At 37.3% G+C, this 23,277-nt stretch overlaps 1 protein-coding gene across 6 annotated transcripts in view; it reads right to left on the reverse strand.

Annotated features, from left to right (window-relative positions):
• Positions 1 to 2,401: 2,401 nt before the first annotated feature.
• The window catches only part of kiaa1549lb (KIAA1549-like b), a 57,332-nt gene continuing 36,456 nt past the window's right edge, over positions 2,402 to 23,277 (reverse strand). For 5 of the 6 annotated variants that reach the window (XM_043216518.1, XM_043216523.1, XM_043216520.1 and 2 more), the window contains 8 exons: positions 20,909 to 21,033; positions 20,214 to 20,443; positions 16,777 to 16,903; positions 9,735 to 10,112; positions 9,532 to 9,629; positions 8,418 to 8,554; positions 6,726 to 6,877; positions 2,402 to 5,189 (listed from right to left, as the gene is read on the reverse strand). In XM_043216518.1, coding sequence (XP_043072453.1) covers positions 4,911 to 5,189; positions 6,726 to 6,877; positions 8,418 to 8,554; positions 9,532 to 9,629; positions 9,735 to 10,112; positions 16,777 to 16,903; positions 20,214 to 20,443; positions 20,909 to 21,033 — 1,526 coding nt within the window. In that variant the 3' untranslated portion in view covers positions 2,402 to 4,910. Of the gene's footprint in view, positions 5,190 to 6,341; positions 6,417 to 6,725; positions 6,878 to 8,417; positions 8,555 to 9,531; positions 9,630 to 9,734; positions 10,113 to 16,776; positions 16,904 to 20,213; positions 20,444 to 20,908; positions 21,034 to 23,277 lie in introns of all 6 variants that reach the window. The other variant, XM_043216521.1, reaches the window with a different exon arrangement.

Consider the following 23,277-nt stretch of genomic DNA (forward strand, 5'->3'; position numbering starts at 1 on the left):
GTTTTATGGAACTCACACTTCTCGGCTTTTAAGTAAAGGTGGTGATGGCGAAGGCGTTGAAGGACCTGTTTGACATGATGTTGGTGCACTGAGAGGTTGGGTGAGTAAATCAGAATATCATCTATATATATATATATATATATATATATATATATATATATATATATATATATATATAAGGACGAAGCGGTAGAGCATGTCCCGGAAGATTTCATTCATGAAATTTTGGAATATGGAAGGTGAATTGGAGAGCTCATATGGCATTACCCAGTATTTATAGTGGCCGGCTGGTGTGATAAAGGCTGTTTTCCATTCATCTCCTTTCCGAATTCGAATGAGATTATAAGCGCTCCTTAGATCTAATTTGGTGAATATCTGGGCATCGCGCAGCTCCTCTAAAGCAGCTGGCACTAGGGGTAATGGGTATGCAAATTTAACAGTCTCTTCGTTGAGTCTGCAGTAATTGATGCAGGGCCTCAGCACTCCGTCCTTCTTTGCTACGAAAAAGAAACTGGACGCAGCAGGTGGTTTGGAAGGACGAATAAACTCTTGGTGAAGGGCCTCCTTAATGTACTCCTCCAGCGCCTCTCTGGGACCAAAAGGGGATAGACTCTACCTTTGGGCAGTTTGGCTCCAGGTAGCAGGTCAATGGCACAATCCAAGAGACGGTGAGGAGGAAGGTGAGTGGCAGCTGTCTTGCTGAACACATCTGCGTAGGAGTGATAGTGGTGGCATTCTGTGGTGCACCATTCCATTGGCTAGTGGTTTACCCTGTATGGTAGTGATTTTATAGACAGTGTGGTTCCAATGACGAAGGATGCGGAGGTTGGCCAGACTGCGGGAGGAGATAAAATTTCCCGCAGCTCCAGAATCCACCAGGACCTTTACTGGGAAGAGTTGGTTCTCATATTGTAGGTTAGCACGAATGTGGGGTATTTGAGAAACAGAAGGTAGAAGGGAGGTTGCACTCACCGCTGGTAATGGTGGACGAATGGGACAGGTGCGGAGGGAAGTCGAAAGTAGAAGGGAGTCGCAGCGCTGCAGTATAAACATAGCCTCTCCCTAATTTGGTGGGATCGTTCCTGACTGGTGAGGTGATAGGTGTCCGTCATCACAGGTTCCGGTGCGGATAGGGAGGTAGAGGTGGTCGGTGATTCTGGAGTGGGAAGACAGGCAGAGAGATGTTGAGCCATGCTGGTCGCTTTACAAAGAAATACCTCTAATCCTACATTATCGTCATAAATTGCCATTTGTTGGCGAATAGAAGGGCTGAGCCCTCGGCGAAACATCAAGAGGAGGGCAGTGTCGTTCCACCCGCTGCGGAGGTGGAACGACACTGGCCACCAAAGGTTGGGCAAATATCTCCTTATAGTGTTCCAAAAAATCCTCTAGGGAGCTCATCCGTGGAAAGTTTTCTATACAGAAAGTTCCTTCATGGTTATTTTTAACACTGTAAAATTATTCTTCCAATTAAAAAGTTGCAGATGTTCTTTGTGTAATGACCAAATGCAGCATTTATTAAAATACAGAAATGAATCAAAAAACATTTTAAATTATTATATTAAGCCGAGATTAAGCATAGAGTGATAACAAAAGTCGGAAATGTGTGGGTTTGTTTCCCCTTTGCTTACTGTGCACCTTTGATCTGTTCGCGCACGCGCTTTCACTTTTCGTCAAATGAGAGCCGCAAGCTCGCGTAATTTAAATATTAACAGTCATTTCGTTTTACTGGCTGACTGACTCACTCGTTTATCAATCTATGTATTGAATTATTTCTTAAAATGAATATAGTTATGAGAGTAAATTTGGCATGCTTAACTAAAAAGAACATAATAAAGCAAGCTTTTTTTGTTTACGGGTCCATTACAGTGGTAAGACAAATACTGACACTCTATTTTAAGTCAATACTTTTTCATTATTTTAATATCTGTGAATAAATAGCATATTTCATAAACCATACATTGTGTTGAAATAATTTTATTTGGTGCTGAAGAAACGTAAACTATAGATTCACTATTCAGTGTCATGTACTGGATAATTACTGATGTACAGCGGGGTCATCATATTGGAGAAGAGGTTATAGTAACGTTAGAATAACGTTAAGGGAATGTTATAATAGAAGAGTTCTACAAACCTAAAATGTTCTATTTCCATAAAGACAACTTTCTTAGCTAACCTTAAAAAAAATCCTGGGGCCCAAAGAACCTTCTGGGTACCAAGAATTGTTAGTAGAGTATGCAATGGCACTTGGATATTGGCAGTGTAAAATAAGTGTTCCAGTGCATTATTTTCTGTATTTTACACCTTAAAACAATCAACTTTAGTTAATGCCATATATACAGCAATATACCTTTTTTTTAAACAAAATAAGATTGTTTAAAAAGTTTCATAAACAAGCAGCTTGTTCAATCTGTTATCTTTTATTGCAAAATGTCTCATTGAAAATGGCTCAAACGCACTTCTTGGTAATGCTTAGATATTTGGCTCAAAACAAAAATTAACATCAGTGTATTGGTTTTAGAATGCTTTTATCAACAAACTGAAAAATATGCAAAAAACATTAATAAATAAATAAAAATAGAATTATGGTCTGTGCACAAGATTTGAGTGTGATCACCAGATCTTACTGGAAATATAACTTCCTGCAACTGGCCGCAATCACCATCTTGTAAAAATTTGTTTTTGACATTTGTGTGTTTAAAGGAATAGTTCAAAAATCTATTTCTAGTTTTCAAATTTTTAAATAACTTCCATTTTTTTGTCCATGAGAATGCCAAGTTCCGGCTTTAAGAGGACACGTGATAACCCCCTGAAGAAGTATAAGTTAGTTTCACAATGGATATAATTGAAAGATTCAAAATAATGTCTATATATAATGCTATCCACAAGCATTGCCATGCTTGAAAGAGCCAGGATACATTTTTAAAAATCTCAGACTGTGTTCGTCGAAAACAAGAAAGTCATGTACACCTAGGATTGCATGGGGGTGAGTAAAATATGCAATAATTTTCATTTTTGGGTGAACTATTCCTTTAAGCCATGTAAGTAAACTGTATATTAAGAAACTTGTTCAAGCTGCCTCTGAACAATTATTAAAGTTAATGTAAATAAAAAGACATTACAGTGTTTACATTAACAAAATGGACCACATTTAACCGTTTTCAGTTGAAGAAAAGTTTGGGAGAGAATGTATGGATTATAGGTTTAAAAAACAACAACAACAACAACATACTTATTAAATTGTAGGTTATACAAGTATGATGCATTACTGTTGCCCCTTCAGGGCAAACGTTTTATACATACATTCTATAAAACTCAATTTACATACAGTTAAATCACAAAAACCATCAACACTCCTGTTTTCATTAGCCACTTCATGTTACACACAGCATGCTCAAGCTAATGAATAGTTAATTGCAAAAGTTAATAGGTTTATTTGGGAAGATGATGTGGACCAAGTTGGCAATGAAAATACTGGATCATCTTTAAGATGTTACAGTTATTATCAGGGTAACTTATGGGTAATTTTTCAAACATGTATGCAAAACAAATCTTGAGTAAAGGGCAGGTCATACATAGTCAAATCAAATTGCGGAATTTAGATTTATGCATACATAACTCAAATTAATCAAAGTTGGAGTATGGATACAGTTTTGGATACAAAACATGTGCGTCAAAATAATAATAAAAAAAAACATGTGACTCAATCATATGATCATCATAAAGCTCTTTTATATTTCATTCCACCAATGATGAAGCAGTACACCTATAATTAGCACCTTTAACAGAACAATTGTACAGGGTATATTGTCATATCTCAAGCTAATAAACCATAACACACTACTTTTGTTGATTATGCAAATGAATTAAGCACTTTAAAAGTTAAAAAGATTGCTGCCATAGGCCTCAGTCAGGGTAGAAGACATTTTTAATTCAACACAAATGAAAACAAGACTGCGAGGGCCACTAAGGTTTCTGGGTAGGTCCTGTAGCCAGCATCGATGCGGGACTGCTCTATATATTGTGTTAAACCGTTCTAGTTCACCCTGACTGACGGCCTCACAAAGATTTTTCAACTTTTCAGATTTCCAACTTGTAACATCACCTTCAGTTAACAAATAAGTAGATAAAAGTTTTGACATCTCAGAGCTACTGCAGGCACAAAATCATGTGTGAATTTACTGGTAGGAATTTAATTTTATTATAAATTGCACCCAGTTGTGACAACATGCTCCTTCTTGCCTTCTTGAGCTTTGGAAATGACTGTTAGTTGTTTACGAATGTTCAGTTTGTCTTTGCTTTAAAGGGATAGTCCAGTCTGCCAATCTTCACATTGTTCCAAAGCCAGGAATTTAGCTTGTCTTTGGAACACAAATGAAGATGATATTCTCTCATCATTTAAGCCAAACGTACAGTACTCGATTGATTCTCGAATTAATCTCGCTTAAAAGTGTTTTCGAAGCTTGACGGTTTTGGTTGACTGGACGTTCAATGGATGGATGAAAGAGAATATAAAAAAAAAACCATCTTCATTTATGTTTCCTTATGAGTTTTGAACAACATGACATTGTGTAATTAATGCCAGAATTTGAATTTTTAGGTTGAACTATCCTTTTAATTACCATGCCAGGTTTTATAAAATACAACACAGCCAAAACGAGAAAAGATTTCAGTATTGTCCCATTAAATAAAAACTTTAAATACATATTGATATTTTACTACAATAAAGAAAAGGTTTAATTACATATTAATGCTATAGTACAATGGCAAAAATAACCACGCAAAAACTGTATTAAAAGCAGAGAGGTGTTTCACTGAATATGAGGTGAAATATGAGTTAATCCGGTGAAATCAGAAGTCGTAATCGTATAAGTCTCAGAGCAGCTGCTCCATGAATTCACTGGAAAGTTCTACACCTGGAACTCAAACATATCTGCTTGCTTCTTGGCCAGTTTGGCCACCTCATCACGGATGGCTTTGACTAGAGCTGAAGTGGAAAGGCTACTGAGGGGGTTATCGGGGCTGATCGGATCTCTGGGCTCTGCCAGACTCTGCTGGGACACTGCTGTAGAGGAGGAGGGTGGATTGTCCGGACCACCCTGAGCGGCCTGGCGGTGGTGCCACAGGAGAGGGCTGCCCTGAGGATAATGAGGGTGAGGAAAGGCCTCTGCGTAGCCTGGCAGGGGCATCTGAAAGAGAAAACGGGTAGCATTCAGCAAGGCCTTACTAAAACCAGTCAGCTAGGGTGTATTGTTATTTTTAGTGAGTCTTGATCTGTGCTGCAGTTGACCAAATTCTACAGTTAAAAAGGGAACCAATAGACAAATGCACAAGGACGACACTCACGATAAGGAAAACGAAAAGCTTAAGGTTATACTGTACTTCAAAGAAAAAGTAGTGACACTCCATTCAAACAAGTTTGAATTGTGTGATTTGATCATTTTCATTAAACTATGAATTATGAAATCATAAACACTTTGAACAAGGGTCACCGTGTCACCAGGGTTGGGCATAATTCAGAATACAAGATAATTTATGTACTACATTGCCATTGACTAGTGACTATATTCAATAGTCACACAACACTTTATTAGACCAAAACATTAGTCCAACGTATTGCAAGAAAATAAAATTAATTTAATCATTAATCTTGACAAGTCATCTTGCCTATTTATTCCCTGATATGTAGAATGCATTTCCCTAATAATCATTACACTTATTTATTTTAACTGAATGCAAAAATATCAAAATATTGAATATATATATATATATATATATATATATATATATATATATATATATATATATATATATATATATATATATATATTTATTTTTTTATAGGATATATATAGGATATGTTTTCTGAAATATGTATTGATTGCAACATTTTAATTTTATGAAGACTTGTCTCATTAAGACTATGAAGACTAGGTCTAAAAGCAATCAGTGAACCTCTAAAACTTTACACTTAATTCTAGTTGTCTATCATCCCCATGTTTAAGTAAAAAACTAATGCTAGTAATAAATAAATAAATAAATAAAGTGGGATGTGTTAGCCTGCTTCCATTATGTGAACAAATTTTATTTACTTGCTAGGTTACAAAAGTAAAATAAGTAGTATAATCCAATATCAGAATGTGAACATGGCTATACCTATTGGATAAATACATTTTAAAATTCTACTTCAATTTTTCATCTAGTTGACTTTCCTCAATTCAAAACCTGGGATTTTAAAGGTATTCGCAATTCGATTCTGAATGGCACGCAACCCTGCTCGTGACAGAGGAAAGAAAGAAAGAAAAAGAAAAGTGTTCATTTGAAGAAATGTGCTCATCTACCCTGGGAATTTGTTGTTTCCACTCAACGTCAGGGATAAATTCAGTTCAGCAAATGGTTTCTAAATGACACTGGTTCTGCAAAAAGACACTGTGTGAATGCAGGCACACACAAACAGGGATAAGAAGGACAATCCAAAAAGACGAGTCTTGCGCCCAAGGGCAGGTCACATGATCTGACAGAATGCCCCCTGAGTTCAGAACAATGTATAGAGGCACATGTGACAGACCAGTTCTGCTTCCTTTGGTTGCAGTCCATGAGGTTTACACCACATTAAACTGTATTAATGGTGCATGCACTATAACATTGGGGTCTTTGGATGCAACCCAGTTTGTGAAGCAGAATTGGGCACATGATCAAGGACTGTGTGACAACTGAATTCTTACAGATTCAGCCCACTGAGGAGGCACATCCTCGGGTTCAGGGGGGTAAGACATCCAGGATGGGCTGTGGTAAGAGGAGGGTGGTGTAGAGATGAAATATCCCGTGTATCCCGGGCGAGCTGCTGGGATGGCGTACACCGCTGTCATGGGGTTTCCTGTGGGACGAACAAAAAACAATGAGTAATATGCATTGTCTTTGATAATACTATAATTATCAAACGTCACTCGTTTTGCGAAACAAAACTACAAAGACAACTTTGAGACAGCATGCTTTTTACTGTGTAATGTAGCTCAGTAGAATGCAGTTTGAATACCCCCAAAAGTTAATAGATTGAGGTAAGTTTATGTGTTATATTTCACATTGCATTGTTAAAGCTGCAGTCCATATCATATGATGCAAGTTTTATTTTTTCTTTCGAGTGTTACAAGCTGTTGGAGCATAGATAACATCCCTAAAGTTAAAAAGAGTGAAGTTTCTGCGTCACTGTGTGGGATATTTTTCATATTATTATTCTAGCCGTATTCTAGCCGTAGTGTTGTTGCTGAGTGGAAAGCGTCGGTTTTAGCGGGAAATTGAGCATGGCACTGTGCCGTAACGTCACATATGTAAACATATAGAAGTTGTTCAGGCTAGCATGTGAGAATCCTGCTGGTGGAGGATCATTTATATATCCATATATTTTCTGCACAGCAGCTGGAATCAATTGTAATCCAGAAAGGATTATGTGTTACATGTGAAATACATGTGCATGAAATTAATTCATATTCCAGTTTGAAACGTGCTTTAGATCACAGACAGCCTGGGATTGCACTAGAATCGTATTTTAAAGAACACCACTTCAAAGGGAGCATAATTTGCTTTTTTGGTTAAAAGAATTTCTTAATATAAAAATTTGAATGCCATGACAATTAGATTAGAATGTACAGAAATCTACATGCTTATACACACTATACTCATAGTCACACAATGCTGATGTAGTTAACATTCATATTTTGAGAATAGAGTATAACAGTAGTAATAATTTGCACAGTTTGATGTGACATGAGCTAACCGATCTTTAGATTTAGGTCACAATTGTTAGCATGATTTATTCGGATGCCTTTTCCTTCTGTTGATCAGAACAAACGTGGCAAACTTGTTACTTACTTGTTTAGATGGCAATATATGGTGAAAATCTGTGATTGTGAAGTACAGTAAACATCCACACCGCTTTAAGTTACACCACATGCTCAATCATCTATTGCAAAGGTGCTACTGATTTTATACAAACGATCAGTGAACAATACCTTAATGTTATGAGTTACGTTTTAGACGTAATGTATTTTTATTCTATTTTTATGATAAAAATAATCATAGATAAACCAGCAGCTTAAATTAAATCATAACAGAACAGAACAACAGAACATAAAAAAAAGAATCATCTTTTGGTCAGGATTGCACACACCATGCTAATCATGTTATTATCAAAAATAATATTAAGAAAAGTCCTTTTTTACCCCGTTTTATTCTTTTAATGCAGATCACAATTTAAAGTATTCTAGATGTTCCATCAGTGGTCCAGGATGAGCTGTGCGCCAAAGTGTATTACACTTCCCCAACTCAAACTAACAACGCATAATGTTCTATAATATGTGATCAAAAGAAAAAAAAAACACATACAGACACAAAGTAGGCATACATAAACCCGCACTAACCTGAGTGGTTGGGAATGGGCTCAGTAGTGACAGGTGGGAGTGGTGCTCTGCCTTTTGGCTTGTAGGGGACGCTGTCATGCTGACTCGGCACTGACGACTCGGAGCAATGACCCTTCGGACCGAGATCAGACGATGACCTTAAAAACAAATTTCATACACGCTATGACATGGGTTCACCACCAGGTGACAGTATTGGTTTACTAAGGAAGTCAACTTGCTGCCTTTGTACATAAAGAATTAACATGACATGGCAGACTTCACTACAATTAAAAAATCTGAATTCAGCACTGAAATAAATCTCAATATGACAAATGTATTTGTCTCTTCCTGTCCGCTTGATAATGGAATATTTAACCCCAAATAATTCCGCATTGTTCACCCATGTCGTTCTAAATCCATTTGACGTCCTGTAGAAATGCTGAGCCTAATGTTCTCTCTGTTCTTTTCCTTACAATGGAAATTAGTGACTACTGATGCTGTCAAGCTTCAAAAAGGAAAATAAATATAATTATAAAGCATTATACTTCATATATACAGATTTCTCTGTAGAGAAAGCTCTATTTTTTTAATGTTTACAACTATTGTGCCCAATCTACTACATGCCCTCTGTCAGTTTATACTGAAATTTTCACAGATTTTTATGAACACAAAAAGCAAAGGTAATAACAACTCAGCATTACTTAATTATTCATACATTTTAAAAGAATGTTCTAACAATTCTGTAACAATATGAATAAAAACTACAAAGTTCTGGTCATAAACTAAGCATTTATCATCTCACCAAGACATTATTGGGAGACATAGAGTGACAGATGACATTTTAAGTACTCTGTTATACTGTTATAAAGATCTCATTGTATTGCATTGCAAGTTATCAGAATTCCATCTTACTTTTTGGGCAATGCAAATATAATTTCTGTTATTTATTTAATCTTGTCCATATTTATTTGTCTTCTTTGGATTGTGAACAGCCTCTTGTGTTCTGCGGAAGCCAGAAAGTCAGTCGGGTGTGAAACGATAGTAAATTACGGGAAAATGTTCCTTTAATAAGCGTTGAATAAACTGCACTGGTCACTGCCAGAAAAAAAAAAAAAAAAAAGTAATATGTTCTGACCGTTGCAGTGATGCCTCGGGAGGAGGGCCTGTTCTCGGTGGGACAGGGGGTGGAGAAGACCCAAGAGCCATTTCAGGAAGCTGAGTGAACCTGAATGCCTTTGTGATAAATGTGTATACTAGCATTTAGCAAGCTTTTAGCAAGAAAGATAATTTCTGACACATCAACACACACACATTTATAGACCAGATATATAACGTCACCTGTTTGGCCAGGCTGCACTGGTAAGGGTCTGGTCTATAGGCTGGCACCCACTGCAGGCCTCCCTGCCCTTGACTTGTGGTGCCCGGTGCACTGGTCACCACCTCTGAGTACGGGATGACTGGACCCAAACCATAAGGACCCAGTGGTGGATGCTGATGGTGAGAGTGATGGTGTCTGCTGGAAGTGGTGTGGCCAGTTGAAGCTAGACTAAAGGCTTCTTCTAGCAGCAGATGCATCTGCTGACGAACCTCATCTATGGAAGGCTGAGAACTCAGCGTCGATGTCTCAGATTGACCTTTGATTTGTCGACCACAGCCAAAATAATGGCGCCCTGCCAGTCGGTCAACGTCAGTCTCTTCAATAATCTCTGGCTCAGTCTGCAACAGACATAAAACAAAGAAACTGGATTTAAGACTAAAGTGTGACGCTCAAAGCAATTGTTTACGCAATATTGGTAATTCTTTCATATGTTTGAATTTCTTATGATAAATATCCATGCTGTTGTTTGCAATACAATGCTTTTATATAAGGGCAAGAAGCTCCAAAAGCAATTTTTGCCATTGTTGATACAAACAATTGCTTCTCACAAGTCTTCTAACTTCCCTCCAGGCAAAGGACATCTATATAATGTCAGATTTACATTGCACATGATGTTGGACAGGGGTTGCATTTCGGTTGAAAAAGAAAAAACGAGTTGACGTCAGTATTTGACGTCAATTTGATGTTGACTTAACATTGGAATATCAACTGTTTGTATTGGACATCAATATTACATTGGCATTAGACGTTGCATTTGCGTTGTATTTTTTTCACCAGACATCACAACCAAAATATAACCAAATATCAACATCATATAATGTTGCGATTTCAAAAGCATATTTACAATTTGACTTGCTGGGAATAGAAAACTATGGCTTTAGAAAACTTGGCCTACACAATATGAATCATATGAACTACTTTTATTATGATTGTCACCACATGCAGAGGATCAGCGTGGACATTATAAAATGTTCATAATATGCTAATATAAAAAAAAATATAAAACTGTCAAAAGGTTTAGAAGCATATAAAGGGAAATAAATTATGACAACTGTAACTGTTTCAGTTATTCCTTTTAATATATCAAAAGATCTAATCAGCTGAAACATGATCAAACAAACATAATATCAAAGGGGAAAAAAAGAAACAAACAAGACCTACAGGAAATTTCAGTGCCTATTTTGAGCTGCTCTGTGATACTGCCAAAATGCTGCCAAGATCCTGAAATGATTAGTCAAGTCTGGCAGGCCAGAAGTATCGCAATACACAAATAACATACAGTTCGGTTCACGGAATAAGATGGTACTAAAATGTATAAAAAAAAAGAAAAACTTTACCAAAAACCTATTTCTGTCAAAAAAAAGACAAAGATAATGAGTGCGGTTGCCAGATATCAAATGTTTAAATCCATGAATCAGAGCTTCGCTGTTACAATTATACATTTTCCGCTTGTGTTTTAATAAATCAGTGCACTTAAATACACTATAGTATTAGGTCTACACTATGAATGGGTCTACATTGATTTGTGCTTACTAGTGAACAGTTTAACCATACAGCATGACGAAAATATGACTTTCATTGAGCATTTTAGTCAGGTTTTAGTCAATGAAATCATACATTTACTTGACTAACTTGACTAAACAAAGACAGAACATGGTTGACTAATATATATATATTAATATGGATATATATGGTTAATAGATAATAATTCATATCATAAACTTTTAATTTACTAAAACTAAACAGGGGATAATTAATGATTTTCCTCAACTAAATAAAATGTTCAGACTTATCTGCCCGATATCACAGACAGGACTTAGCCTAAAACAGGATTAATATAAATGTGCACAGGATTTTATAAATGTGCCTTAGGCAAAAAAACATTACTTGTGTACATATTGAGGCCAAACAAAGCCGTTTATATATTTTAAGATCTGTTCCAGAGTCACATCGGATTTGACCAATGAATTGGGATCTCACTTCGAGGGACCAATCTACTTTGATTGAACTAAAACAAGCCAATGAACATGCGCTGACTGCATCCAGCTATGTTCTGTTCCCTTCCTACTTCAGAGTGACTGGCTTTACAGCGTTTTCAGCTGAGGTCATTCCAGTGTCAAGTGAATTGCCACATCAGGCTGCAGTACCCCCTGTTGTGTGCAAGCAACCTTCTCCTGTTTGCCTCATCACTAAAAGAGCAAGCTCAAGGGGCATCTTCAAGAAGCGCTTCCACCCATGCTCTTCTGGATATGGTCGTTACCTTTTTTCCAGGTGATGGTCAAAATCGCTGCCTGTCTGGGCCTTAAGCACAATGAGGTGACTTTTGTGGATACCTGTATGGGTAACTGTTCCTCTGCCGAGGTCTAGGGCTCCCCCTGCTGAAAACAGCAGGGTGAGCACTGCTTCTGATGGACAGGGGACTGGTCTTATGGTGAGGGTGAAGATCTCTTTTCCTGGTATGGAGTTGGATTCGGCCGAACAAACAGCACGACTTACACAGGAACGTGCTCAGTCGGTGTTGAACTGCCTGAATATGTTTAAGGGCAGAGCGTCGGTCCCACTGAATTATTTTCAGAGAATTCTGGGGCAACTGCGGCGATCATGCCTCTGGGGCTGCTTTATATGAGACCACTTCAATGCTGGCTATACGGCCGAGTCCCAAGGTGGGCGTAGCAATGTGGCACTCAACGGGTTCAAGTAACACGGACCTGCCACCAAACCTTCACCCCATGATCAGAACTCTCATTTCTCCAGGCCGGAGTGCCTCTTGAACAGGTCGGCAGGCACGCTGAGGTATTTATGGATGCCTTCACCATCGGCTGGGGGGGGACACGTACAACGGGCAAACAGTGTCAGGGGTTTGGACCGGTCCCCAACTGCAGTGGCACATCAACTGCCTAGAGTTGCTGGCAGTGCAGCTTGCTCTGGGCCATCTCAAGGGATGTCTTCAGGACATGTACTGGTCCCCACAGACAACACATCGACTGTTGCGTACATCAACCAACAATGTGCCCTCCTGAAGCATCTGTGGTCACTTCAAGAAGTTTGTATTTTCTCTGACTGAGGGAACACTCGGTATGGATGCACTGGCGGTATGAAGACATCATGTCCCATCACCACGGTGCTATACCTCTGCTGATCGCCAGGTCAGTGGTTCGGCTCCTCAGTGAAAACCTGAATATGCACTGCACCCGCTGTTCATTTATGCTCACGCTGTGATCAGCTGCAGCTGGATGCAATCAAAGCATGCCAATGTTCATTTGCTTGTTTTAATACACTTGAAGTAGATTGGTCTCTCGAAGCGAGATCCCAATTTGTCGATCATATCCGACATGACGTCTCCATTCCCTTCTTCAAAGAATGAGGGTTACATATGTAACCGAAACATTAGTGCAAGTTTATCTCGGTTGAAACAGCTCAGGCTTACATTTTAGTCTAAAACATGACTAAACTAAACAGGATAAGTTTGATTAAATATCATAAAAACTAACAAGGACTAATACTAAAACTGAAAATAACTGACATAATTGACAAAAAGAACATGTTCCTGGATCAACATCTTTGTTGTGATTAAGATTTGAAGAACCAGTTTATAGTTTTTATGAAGTTTAGACAATCAGTCTATTGTGAAAGAAAGAAAGGAAGAAAGGCTTATTTAATCAGCTTTAAGAAGATGCAACAGACAGTTTAAACATTATTTAAATAATAATCAATTATAACATGAAAGTTATAAACACTGGAAGTGAATTCTGTGCTGGTAAAATGAAGTAAAACAATGAGTGCCCATTATCTTTAGGATTATATAAAATGAATCATCCAAATATCTTATTCTTTTTGAGTCTCATGTGTCTCATCTCTCTCTCTATCTGAAACACGCAAATACTCATAAAACATGGAATAAAAGCAGAAATACATGGTGTACAATCTGTTCTGTTGGTTTAACAATGTGGGAGTTTTGTTTATTCATCAGACCCCTGTGTTCCACAGGCCCAATGAGAAGATGAGCAGTGATTAAAGACTGCAGCAACCCACCAACCTGATGAAGCTGTGTATTTTGTGTGCACTTTGTCTTTCCGTTTTCTGTTTTTTCCCCCTCCCACAATCCATCTGTCAGGAATATACCAGACCCAGAAAGAAAGTGTTTTGGTGGTGAACTCAACTGCAGGTGTTTACTGAAAATGAACAGGTAAGTATTGCAAAATGTGAAATGGAGAGACAATGACTGATGAATAACTTGTGAGAACGGTGAGAATCCTAAGCCTCTGCATCTTCAAAGATTAATGGTAAAGTGGCCTTTTCAGCTGTGAATGCTGAGCCAGAAGCTATTTGTACACTTTAAATTGTGTCACACCTTTTCGGATTATAGAAATGTAAGGAGAAATGCCCTCTTCCACGATATAACAACCACACTTGTGAGCTCAAGAAGCTTCTCGGAGCACAGGTGGAAGAGTAAATTTTAGAGGTATTTTGAGAGGACTGGAAGGACATTTTCTCTGCATATACAAAGGGTCTGAAAGCTCCAAGAAGTATGTAGTCAAGAAAATAAGCATTAAATAAACGAAGCTATGTTAGATCCTAATATTCCCTCACAGCACAGTGATGTTTAGGTATGGGGCAGAATTAAAAGGGATGGGTCCAAAAAATAAATGAATGAATAAATAAAATTATTTACTCACCCCGAAGCCATCCTAGGTTTATATGACTTTCTTCTTTCAGACAAATACATTCTGAGTTATAATAAAAAAATATGCTGGGCAATTATAATGCCAGTAAATGGGTACTGGACCCCAAAATCAGTTTTAAGTCACACAGGAATATCTGTAGCAATAGCCAGCAATACAATGGGTCAAAATTAATGATTTTCCTTTTATGCCAAAAATCATTACAATATTTAGATAAAGATCATGTTTTATGATGATATTTTATACATTTCCTACCAAAACTATATTAAAACAGATATAAACTTATTTTTTAATAATAATATGCATTGCTTACAACTTTAAAGGTGATATGGTTTCATATTTCCAAATAGTTTTATGTCGACATGTCTTATTTGGCTTATTTAATCAGCTTTTAGAAGATGCAACAGACAGTTTAAACATTGTTTAAATAATAATATATATATATATATATATATATATATATATATATATATATATATATATATATATATATATAACATTTTACTAACATTTTAGTAAATTGAAATCTGTGTGATCTTTAAGCCTGAAATAGATGTCGCTCAATCAGAGAAAATTAACATGAAAAAATGCATGCATCATATCATCATTCAGAGAAATAAGGTTGATAACATACAGTACAGACTTAAAGACATGAGCCATTTCCAGGATGATGCATGGTAGGCTAAGCTTTGAATATCTACACAATATAGAGCATTTATTAACAGAGACTTGGAATTGTAGAGAGAGAGAGGATTGTAATATTTAATCAAAATACAGTACAAGGTATATGTTCAAGTTTAATATTTCCTGCATAATCACGTGTATACAGAAATATATTTATTGTTGGATCAGTTAAATGTGTCACCAAAGTGCACAGCTGACACACCCATCTTAAAGGGTTAGTCCACCCAAAAACAAGAATTCTGTCATTAATTAGTCTCATGTAATTCGTTAAGAGCTTTGTTCATCTTCACAACGCAAATTAAGATATTTTTGATGATAGCTTTCTGACCCTGCATAGACCGCAACGGAACAACCATGTTCAAGAACCAATAAGGCAGTAAGGACATAATTAAAATAGTCAATGTGGTATCTGTGGTTGAACCATAATTTTGTTAAGGAGCTTGTGTTTGACATAGAACCCAAATGTGCTGTGCCTTTTTTACAAGCAGGGAAATTGAATGACTGCCAAAACCTCGACCTACAATACTCTAATTTGATGCCCTCTGTTGGTAGGGAGTCGTAAGATGGCTGCTAAAATACTTCCCGTGGCTTCACCGCCTATAGTCGTGGCCAAAAGCATTGGCAGTGACAAATTTGGTAAACACCCCAACGGCTTGATGTGACTGCCAATGCTTTTGACCACAACTGTAATGGCAATAAGCAATCCAGCCATCATATACATCATTGGCCTAGGAGTTTCTGTCCTCTTCTGCTGCTGGAATGCTATAAGCTAGATCAGGGGTCACCAAACTTGATCCTGGTGGGCCACTATTCTGCAGAGTTTGCCTCAACACACCTTTCTGTAAGTTTCAAGTATACCTAGTGTGAGCTTAATTAGCTGATTCAGGTGTTTAATCAGAGTACAAGCTAGACTCTGCAGGACACTGATCCTCCAGGGCCGTGTCTGGTGACCCCTGAGCTACAACAGATCATAAGAAGGTGAATCTAATCTAAAATTCTTAGGATTGGTTCCTTAAAAAAGTCCTTCAACTAGGTTTCAGGCACAGCCTGTTTCTTTCTTCTGTTCTTTGCGTCAAATGTGAGATGTAAAGAATTTGTGCAGGAGATGTGAATCCTTCTTACAGTATCAGTAAGAAGATCCAACAGCAACTAATCACCCCTGTAATCCACGTAAGCCATTTCTCACACAGAACCAGAATCTGCATTACTTACGGTGACACAGACGAAAATAGTATTTACTTTTTCATTACTGTATGCATAAGGAGGACAGTTTTCTACTTACTCAGAAAGTAATTATTTTTGTGCTGAAAATAGGTAAGCTATTTCAAATAGAGCATGTCAGCATGTTTTGCTTATAAAAAATAATAATAATGACCAAATTACATATAAAAAGGTGGTACAGCAAATCCTGAGCAGACTAGCTAGCAGCAACAACTAACCAAGTGTAACACAACCCAACAACAATGCCTTACAGACCACTTGTAATTGTCCTGTGTTATATATCTATGCATCTGGCAGATGCTTTTATCCAAATCCACAACCTTGCTGTTCCTGGCACCATGCTCTGCCAGCTGTGATTTTGAAGCCTTTCCATTTTTGCTAATGTTTTATGCAGCTTTTCATTAAGAACACTCACATCATAGCCACTGTTACGGATCCCCTTTCTGGGTCTCTCTCTCATGACCAGAAGATCCATCTCTGTTCCTCCAGGACTGTTTAGAGACTGTCTGCTGCGATTTGTGGGTTGACTCACCTGAGAGGGTCTTAAACCATCACACATACACACACAAAAAGAGAGAGAAAGAGAGATACAGAGTTCAGTAACATCTGAACAAGTAAATGGGACTATGTACAGCTTATGTAAGAAAGTTGCATTTTAGATTATGAAGACTTTTTTACATAGTTCTGGTGTCAAGATATGGCAGGAGCACTTATCATGTTGTCCAAGAGTTGCTGTTTTAGCTTAAATTTTGTATCATGTTACAGTTAAACAAAAATTGAATGCCAATTTGTTGCCCGCATAGTGCATCTCTGGTGTAATAGAATGACATAAAACATGAAAAGACATTTTTCTAACAAAACAATACAAACATTTCAACTGAAGCTTCTTTAAGATCTTCACAGTAAGAAAAAAACTCTGTTCTGAGAAAAATCATCTGGGAGCTGATAAGAAATACTTTCATAAGCACAAAGATTGACCCGCTGTGTAGGCAACTTCATCAGATTTCATCATTCTGAGTCCTGCGTCAAAGCAATGAGCCAGATAGACAGCAGATCACAGTAAAGCAGAGGTTAGCATTTTCACACCGAAAACACACCAAAAATAATTATTAATGGGTCACTGGAGATGCATAAGTTTCAATAAATGTCATTAGGAATTTAAAAAATATGCAAAGTTAAGTACAGGGTGGGTGATTTGCTTCCAAAACATTTTTTTTGTATATACACTGCTTAAGTTAAGTGGTCTATATTTTATTTATTTAAATGTATTTACATAATCTGTGGAAGGCTAAGGACCATATAATGTTTGTCCAATTGAAATGTTTTATCTGAACATTACAATAGGTCGTTATGCATGCTTACCAAATATGTAAATGTATACCTTTGCTCATGATATGCCATTAACACATTCCTGCCGGAATGAAAGGCACTATTTTTGTAATATTATGTGCTTTATAACTGTAATGTTTTCTCAGCGGCAAATAACTAAGATAGAACTTTGTGACACTTCGTTTTTTTCTCATAGGCTTTAAGTGAAACAACTTTCCTGAAGGCCTATCATATCGTTTTCTTTTCCAAGGGCATCAGAACAAATCACTGGGGTTAGATTTTAAGCCGTTCCAGAGGACTCCGACAACTGCGGCTTAATCAAATGGAAAGCTGAAAGCAGCAGAAAGATACATTCTCCTTCTTTATACAATGAGAAGCAAATTACACAAGATTTGACAGAGTGCCAATGGATCCGAAAAGGAAATTAAATATTTAAACTGAGACAAAACTCCAAAGAGAGGGCATTTCGGTCAGCTAATGAGACCGGGCAGAAGCTGTACTGGATATCTGATCCAGTCATGTCTGTGACGACGGCTTTTGTGTCTACTCCTGGGAAAAGAACAACAGACATTTCTGAGCACACAGTGTTTTCATCATCAAGGCTCATGATTGCTAACAGCTAGTCGACAAAGCTTACTGCATACTGATTATATTCGTCATTTGCCAAATGTTCCTTTGTTAGAGGAAGCCATCTACGCAGTGTAACTTGCCGTCTATTATTTAGTTCAGTCAATATAAATTGTTAAAGCCATTTCAAATGATAATTTAAACTTTAAGACCGGCCTGTGCATAGCATAAACGTCACACATCTGCATTATTTTTGGTGTGTTTTTGAACAAGATGAGAAAAGGGACAGATTTGATAGTGTTTAATGTTGTGTAGTGTTATGCTTGTGCAATTAGAACTGTTTCAATTAAACTGGGTTACCATTGTGATGAAGAGTGAAGCGCAGCACAGAGGAGTGTTGCCAAGTCAGCACTTTTCCAGTGAAATTGGTCTACTTTTATACTGCTGCTGCAGATTGAAGCAAAACCCCCGCCCTCCTAGAACATAATTTTGACTGAAGTGGAACCCCCCAAAAGGAAGTTTTGACCCAACCGGAAAGCATTTTGAAGTGATTTTAATAGCCATTATACCCCGGAATGCAATTAGACTAGTTTTAGCTGTGACTGGGCTAGGTTGACCACCAACTGGGCTGGTATTGTGACTTAGACACTCATGCTCTTGCCAGTTGCCAGGTCTCTCAATAAGCTCCTTGGTTCATTGGTCCAGGCTCTGACTAGGATCACAGAATTCTTCCTGATGCATTGAAAGATTCGCTCCCGGAAAAATCAAGAACGAATGCAGCTTACGTCAGCCTAGAATCCGGAATTTGACTCTCTCATGAATGCGCGCACAGCCATTGCAGGAAGTCAGTGATTTAAATTATAATTGTAAAAATAGGAATATTTCTGTTACAAAAATCCATCTATTTCCTTCAGAAGACACGTGTATACCCCGGAAAGATGTATAGGGTAGATTTATGACAGATATATGTAATTTATGGAACTTCAAAGTAAGGGCCTACTATCCACCACCATTACCAAGCTTGGAAGAGCCAGGATACATTTAAAATGTGTTCATGTGTTCGTCTGAAAGAAGAAAGTTATATAAACCTAGGATGGCTTGGGGGTGAGAAAATTATGGGGTAATTTCTATTTTTGGGTGAACTATTCCTTTAAGGATCTGACTTACTTAAGGTAACCTTCTAACTGGTGTCAGTAGCTGGGTTTCCATCCAAAGTTGTTAATTTAACTTGGAACAAAATTGGAACATTGCATAAAACATACTTACAAATAAGCACTGTCAATGAGTCCAAGTGAACAAAATCGTCACTTCCTTATAATCTAGCATTCTGCATCACTAAGAAATGTTGGAGAAGCCACAGAATAATATATATATATACATTTCTTAACACACTAAATGCGGTCATTGCTTCTGGAGGTGGATGCCTGGGAACTCAGTTGTGTGATAATTATATAAAATATATATGCTCGGAATGACCATAACATTTCAAGACCTATGGAATAGGTTCAGTCCGCTAGTTATTAAGGTTTTGCCATCCCACATCACAAACTCACGTGACTTTTTTTGATATACAGGAAGGAATTTATCCGGCAAAGACTTTTTGCTAATTATTTGGCACTTGTTTTAAACGTGATACTTCAAAATGTGCATAAAAGCAGGTAAACATAGCTATTGTGATTAGATTTTTGGATTACAAATATCCTTTTCTGCATTATATTATTATTTAATTAATTATGTGATATTTCATTTAATGTAAAGATATCCAGTCTGTCTTAAGGGCACTTTTTTCGGACAACTGTAAAATTAACAAATTACACTACGACCTTCTTTATCACGCTTCATTTGTGCAGATCAATAAATCAGAGAGACAGTGACGCACCAAGCATTGCATGCATCCACAAAGAAAACAACCATATCTTCTTAAACACTCATTTCCGTCACGGCAGAATCACTTACCTCCTGCGATACTTCACGTACGTGGAGCCCCTGTCGTCTTCCTGTTCCTGAGCTCTGCTGTGTGGGTGTGGAAGCCTGTCATGGCTGTATTTGTGTCGCTGACTCAGGTCTTTAGTGCTACCTTTCCCCTCAGCAGAAGGGAAGTCATAGTATCCCTTCTTCTTGGCCTTCAGTCTAAGCTTATTCCTGTAGTGCTCAATGTCTGACTTCTGTTTCAGAGCCAGATTCACCTGTATACACACAGAGAGAAAGAGAGAAGAGGGATTGGCCATTCATCCACTTTAAAAAAAAATGCATGCATTAAAAATGTGGTTCCACTTGATTTCCCATAGGTAAAGTGACATTCTAAAAAAAAAATCTGTGTCAGGTCTCTTTGAAGCCCAAATTTGCCTAAATTAAGAGTATCAAGAGTATCCATTTAGATGTGCTAAGAACAAGATTTTGTTGACTGTGTAGAGTAGACTATATATGATCTTAAAGGAAGTCTTAGGACAGTTATATTATTACAGTGTTTATTCATTAACACCCTGACTTTTTCAAACGCTGTGCAAGAGTCAGCCAATTATCATTGAAGTGGCAATTTCGGATCCATCAGTGCTCCTTTTTTGCATAGAAAATGCATCAGGAGGTATCAGTAAAATGACTTTAGCCAGTGTTTTTCATCTGAGGCTGTCTCTAACAAAATCAAGTGTTACCTCTCCGTTGAATACAGCAGAGTCCTGACTGCGGTCGGAGGATGCAGGGTGCGAGTAGGTGGGTGGAGCCGCCATCGGTTTTATAGAAATAAGCTGAAGTGATCCCGAGGAGCTATCATAATGCTCTGCCCAAAACAAAAACACATGAATATTAATGTTATCAACAAGACTGCAAAAACTTAATCGGATTATACAAGCAGAATACAGACAACATAACTTCCTTAATTATGTGGCAGCTGCACTGGCCAACATTATCACTTCTGGAGAAGATTAATTTCCTTTGCTCTCATTTCCTATGTAAAGTGGAAAATGTCCGATCCTGAGATTTCAGCGTTTTTTTTTTTGTAACTGGTTCCATTTATCAAGATAGAGTAGGCCTTTCCACCTCTGAGAGAATACATCTAAATATATTCATATAGAAGTGGACAAATTATAAGATAAGAAAAAAATTAAAAAATTTTCTATAGCTGTAAAGAATTAGGCTCGATGTGAGCAGAATTTAACAAGCTATATCCACGGAATGGATCTTTCAGCCCATTTTCTTTTGAAGTAATAGTTCACCACCCAAAAATGTGAATTCTATCACTACTCACTGCTTTTATTTCTATATAAAGCATAACACTGAATGGATTAGAATTTCACATATCACAAGATTTTATAAGGACCACATCTATAAAGCTCCGGAAAGGAATAAAAACAGCAAAAAGCCCCATAAATGTAGACCAAAAGTGATTTAAATTTTTGAGAGAATAATTATTTTTTAATTTGAAAGGATTGAGGATTTTGGTCAAAATAAAAAAATATGAAAAAAAGAGATGGGTTTGGAATGGTATTATAGTGGAATTAACCTTTTTTTGTTATTATCATTGTTATTATTATTATTATTAATATGCTTTTTGAGACAAATTGAAAATTTTGTTCTGGCACACTTCATCTCTCCATAGACTCAAGTTCCATCTGACAAAGGTCAGATGCAGCATGTGTCAACAGGACTTGAACATATGGCACCTTATGTTGTTATTGTAAGGGGACGTGCTTATTTATGTGTGTGTGTGTGTGTGTGTGTGTGTGTGTGTGTGTGTGTGTGTTGTTAAGGGTTGTATATCGGCAAGTCTTGCCGAGCAATGACCTCTGCCAAGCAAAAGGTTATAAAATAATTAAGTTAGGTTTAAATGGGTGTGCCTTTATCTCTGTCTGTCAGTATGCCTTTTGGGATGCATGTGTCTGCAAAAATGTGCGTGTGACCCTGTTGCTCCTCAGCGATGCTGGTAGCCACAGTGACAGACTGGATCATGTCAGTAGAGAGGGTTTCATTTATATTCATGAACTCGGTCATTATTTTCCTTCAAAGGATGGTCATCTGGTAAAAAGGACCCTAGTTAAAAACTCATTTTCCATGCAAGGAGACACCATACAACCTCAGACTGCACCCAAACACATTACTGACTTTAAAAGCTAGTGGTGATGTCTTATATATTAGTGAATACATTTTATATTGTGCCTCATATACAGGCACTCGTGTGTGTGTGTATATATATATATATATATATATATATATGTGTGTGTGTATATATTCTTAGTCTGTGAGGACCTTTAGTTGTGCTTGTTAGCCTAAAAAAAACGTACTAATTGACGGAAAAAAGTCAGTAATGTAGTTTAAGACACTTAATATGAAGTGGCTCCGCTTGAGCTATATAATTAATACATAATTATGATTAACCACTCATAAGCTGCAACATAGCTTTTGGGAATGTCTAGTGTGTTTGCGTAACTTAGCCTGAGGGTGGTGCTCTAATGTTAATTGCACATACATGTTATCTCGAAATTACTAATTTTGCATTTATTGTGTTTGGATATTGATTTAGAACGCTGCGGGTTGATGAGACAATCAGGAGAAGAAAAAAAAAACACAACAGAAGGACTTGCAGGCTTCCTACGCATGAGCATGTTTAAACCGAAAGATTTATACTGCGAGTAATTTGGTACACTGCTCCACGCGTCCCCCTGCACCTGTTTAAGATGAACAGATGTGTTCCCAATGTGATTTATCAGTTGCTGAACTGATGCAGACTGATAATACACACGTTGTTGATGTGGATGAATTGTTCCATAAGGTTTCTGTAATGTAATGTAAAAACAAGTGGGGCAAACCGATTTGTATCCCTATTAATCTAAATTAGGGAGAACTGCATTAACATTTTTCACCACAGATTGTATGGTGTATTTTTAAATCAACATTTGTTCAGTATCAAGCATTTATTCTTTCCAAAGAGTTTGGTGCAACACTTTATGGAGCTGCACACTCTACAAAGGACATTGTCTGCATTAAAATTTGGTATTATTTAGAGTCCTACTTTTATATGTCAAGA

The sequence above is a fragment of the Puntigrus tetrazona genome, chromosome 18 (genome assembly GCF_018831695.1).
Source record: "Puntigrus tetrazona isolate hp1 chromosome 18, ASM1883169v1, whole genome shotgun sequence".
Taxonomy (NCBI): Eukaryota; Metazoa; Chordata; class Actinopteri; order Cypriniformes; family Cyprinidae; genus Puntigrus; species Puntigrus tetrazona.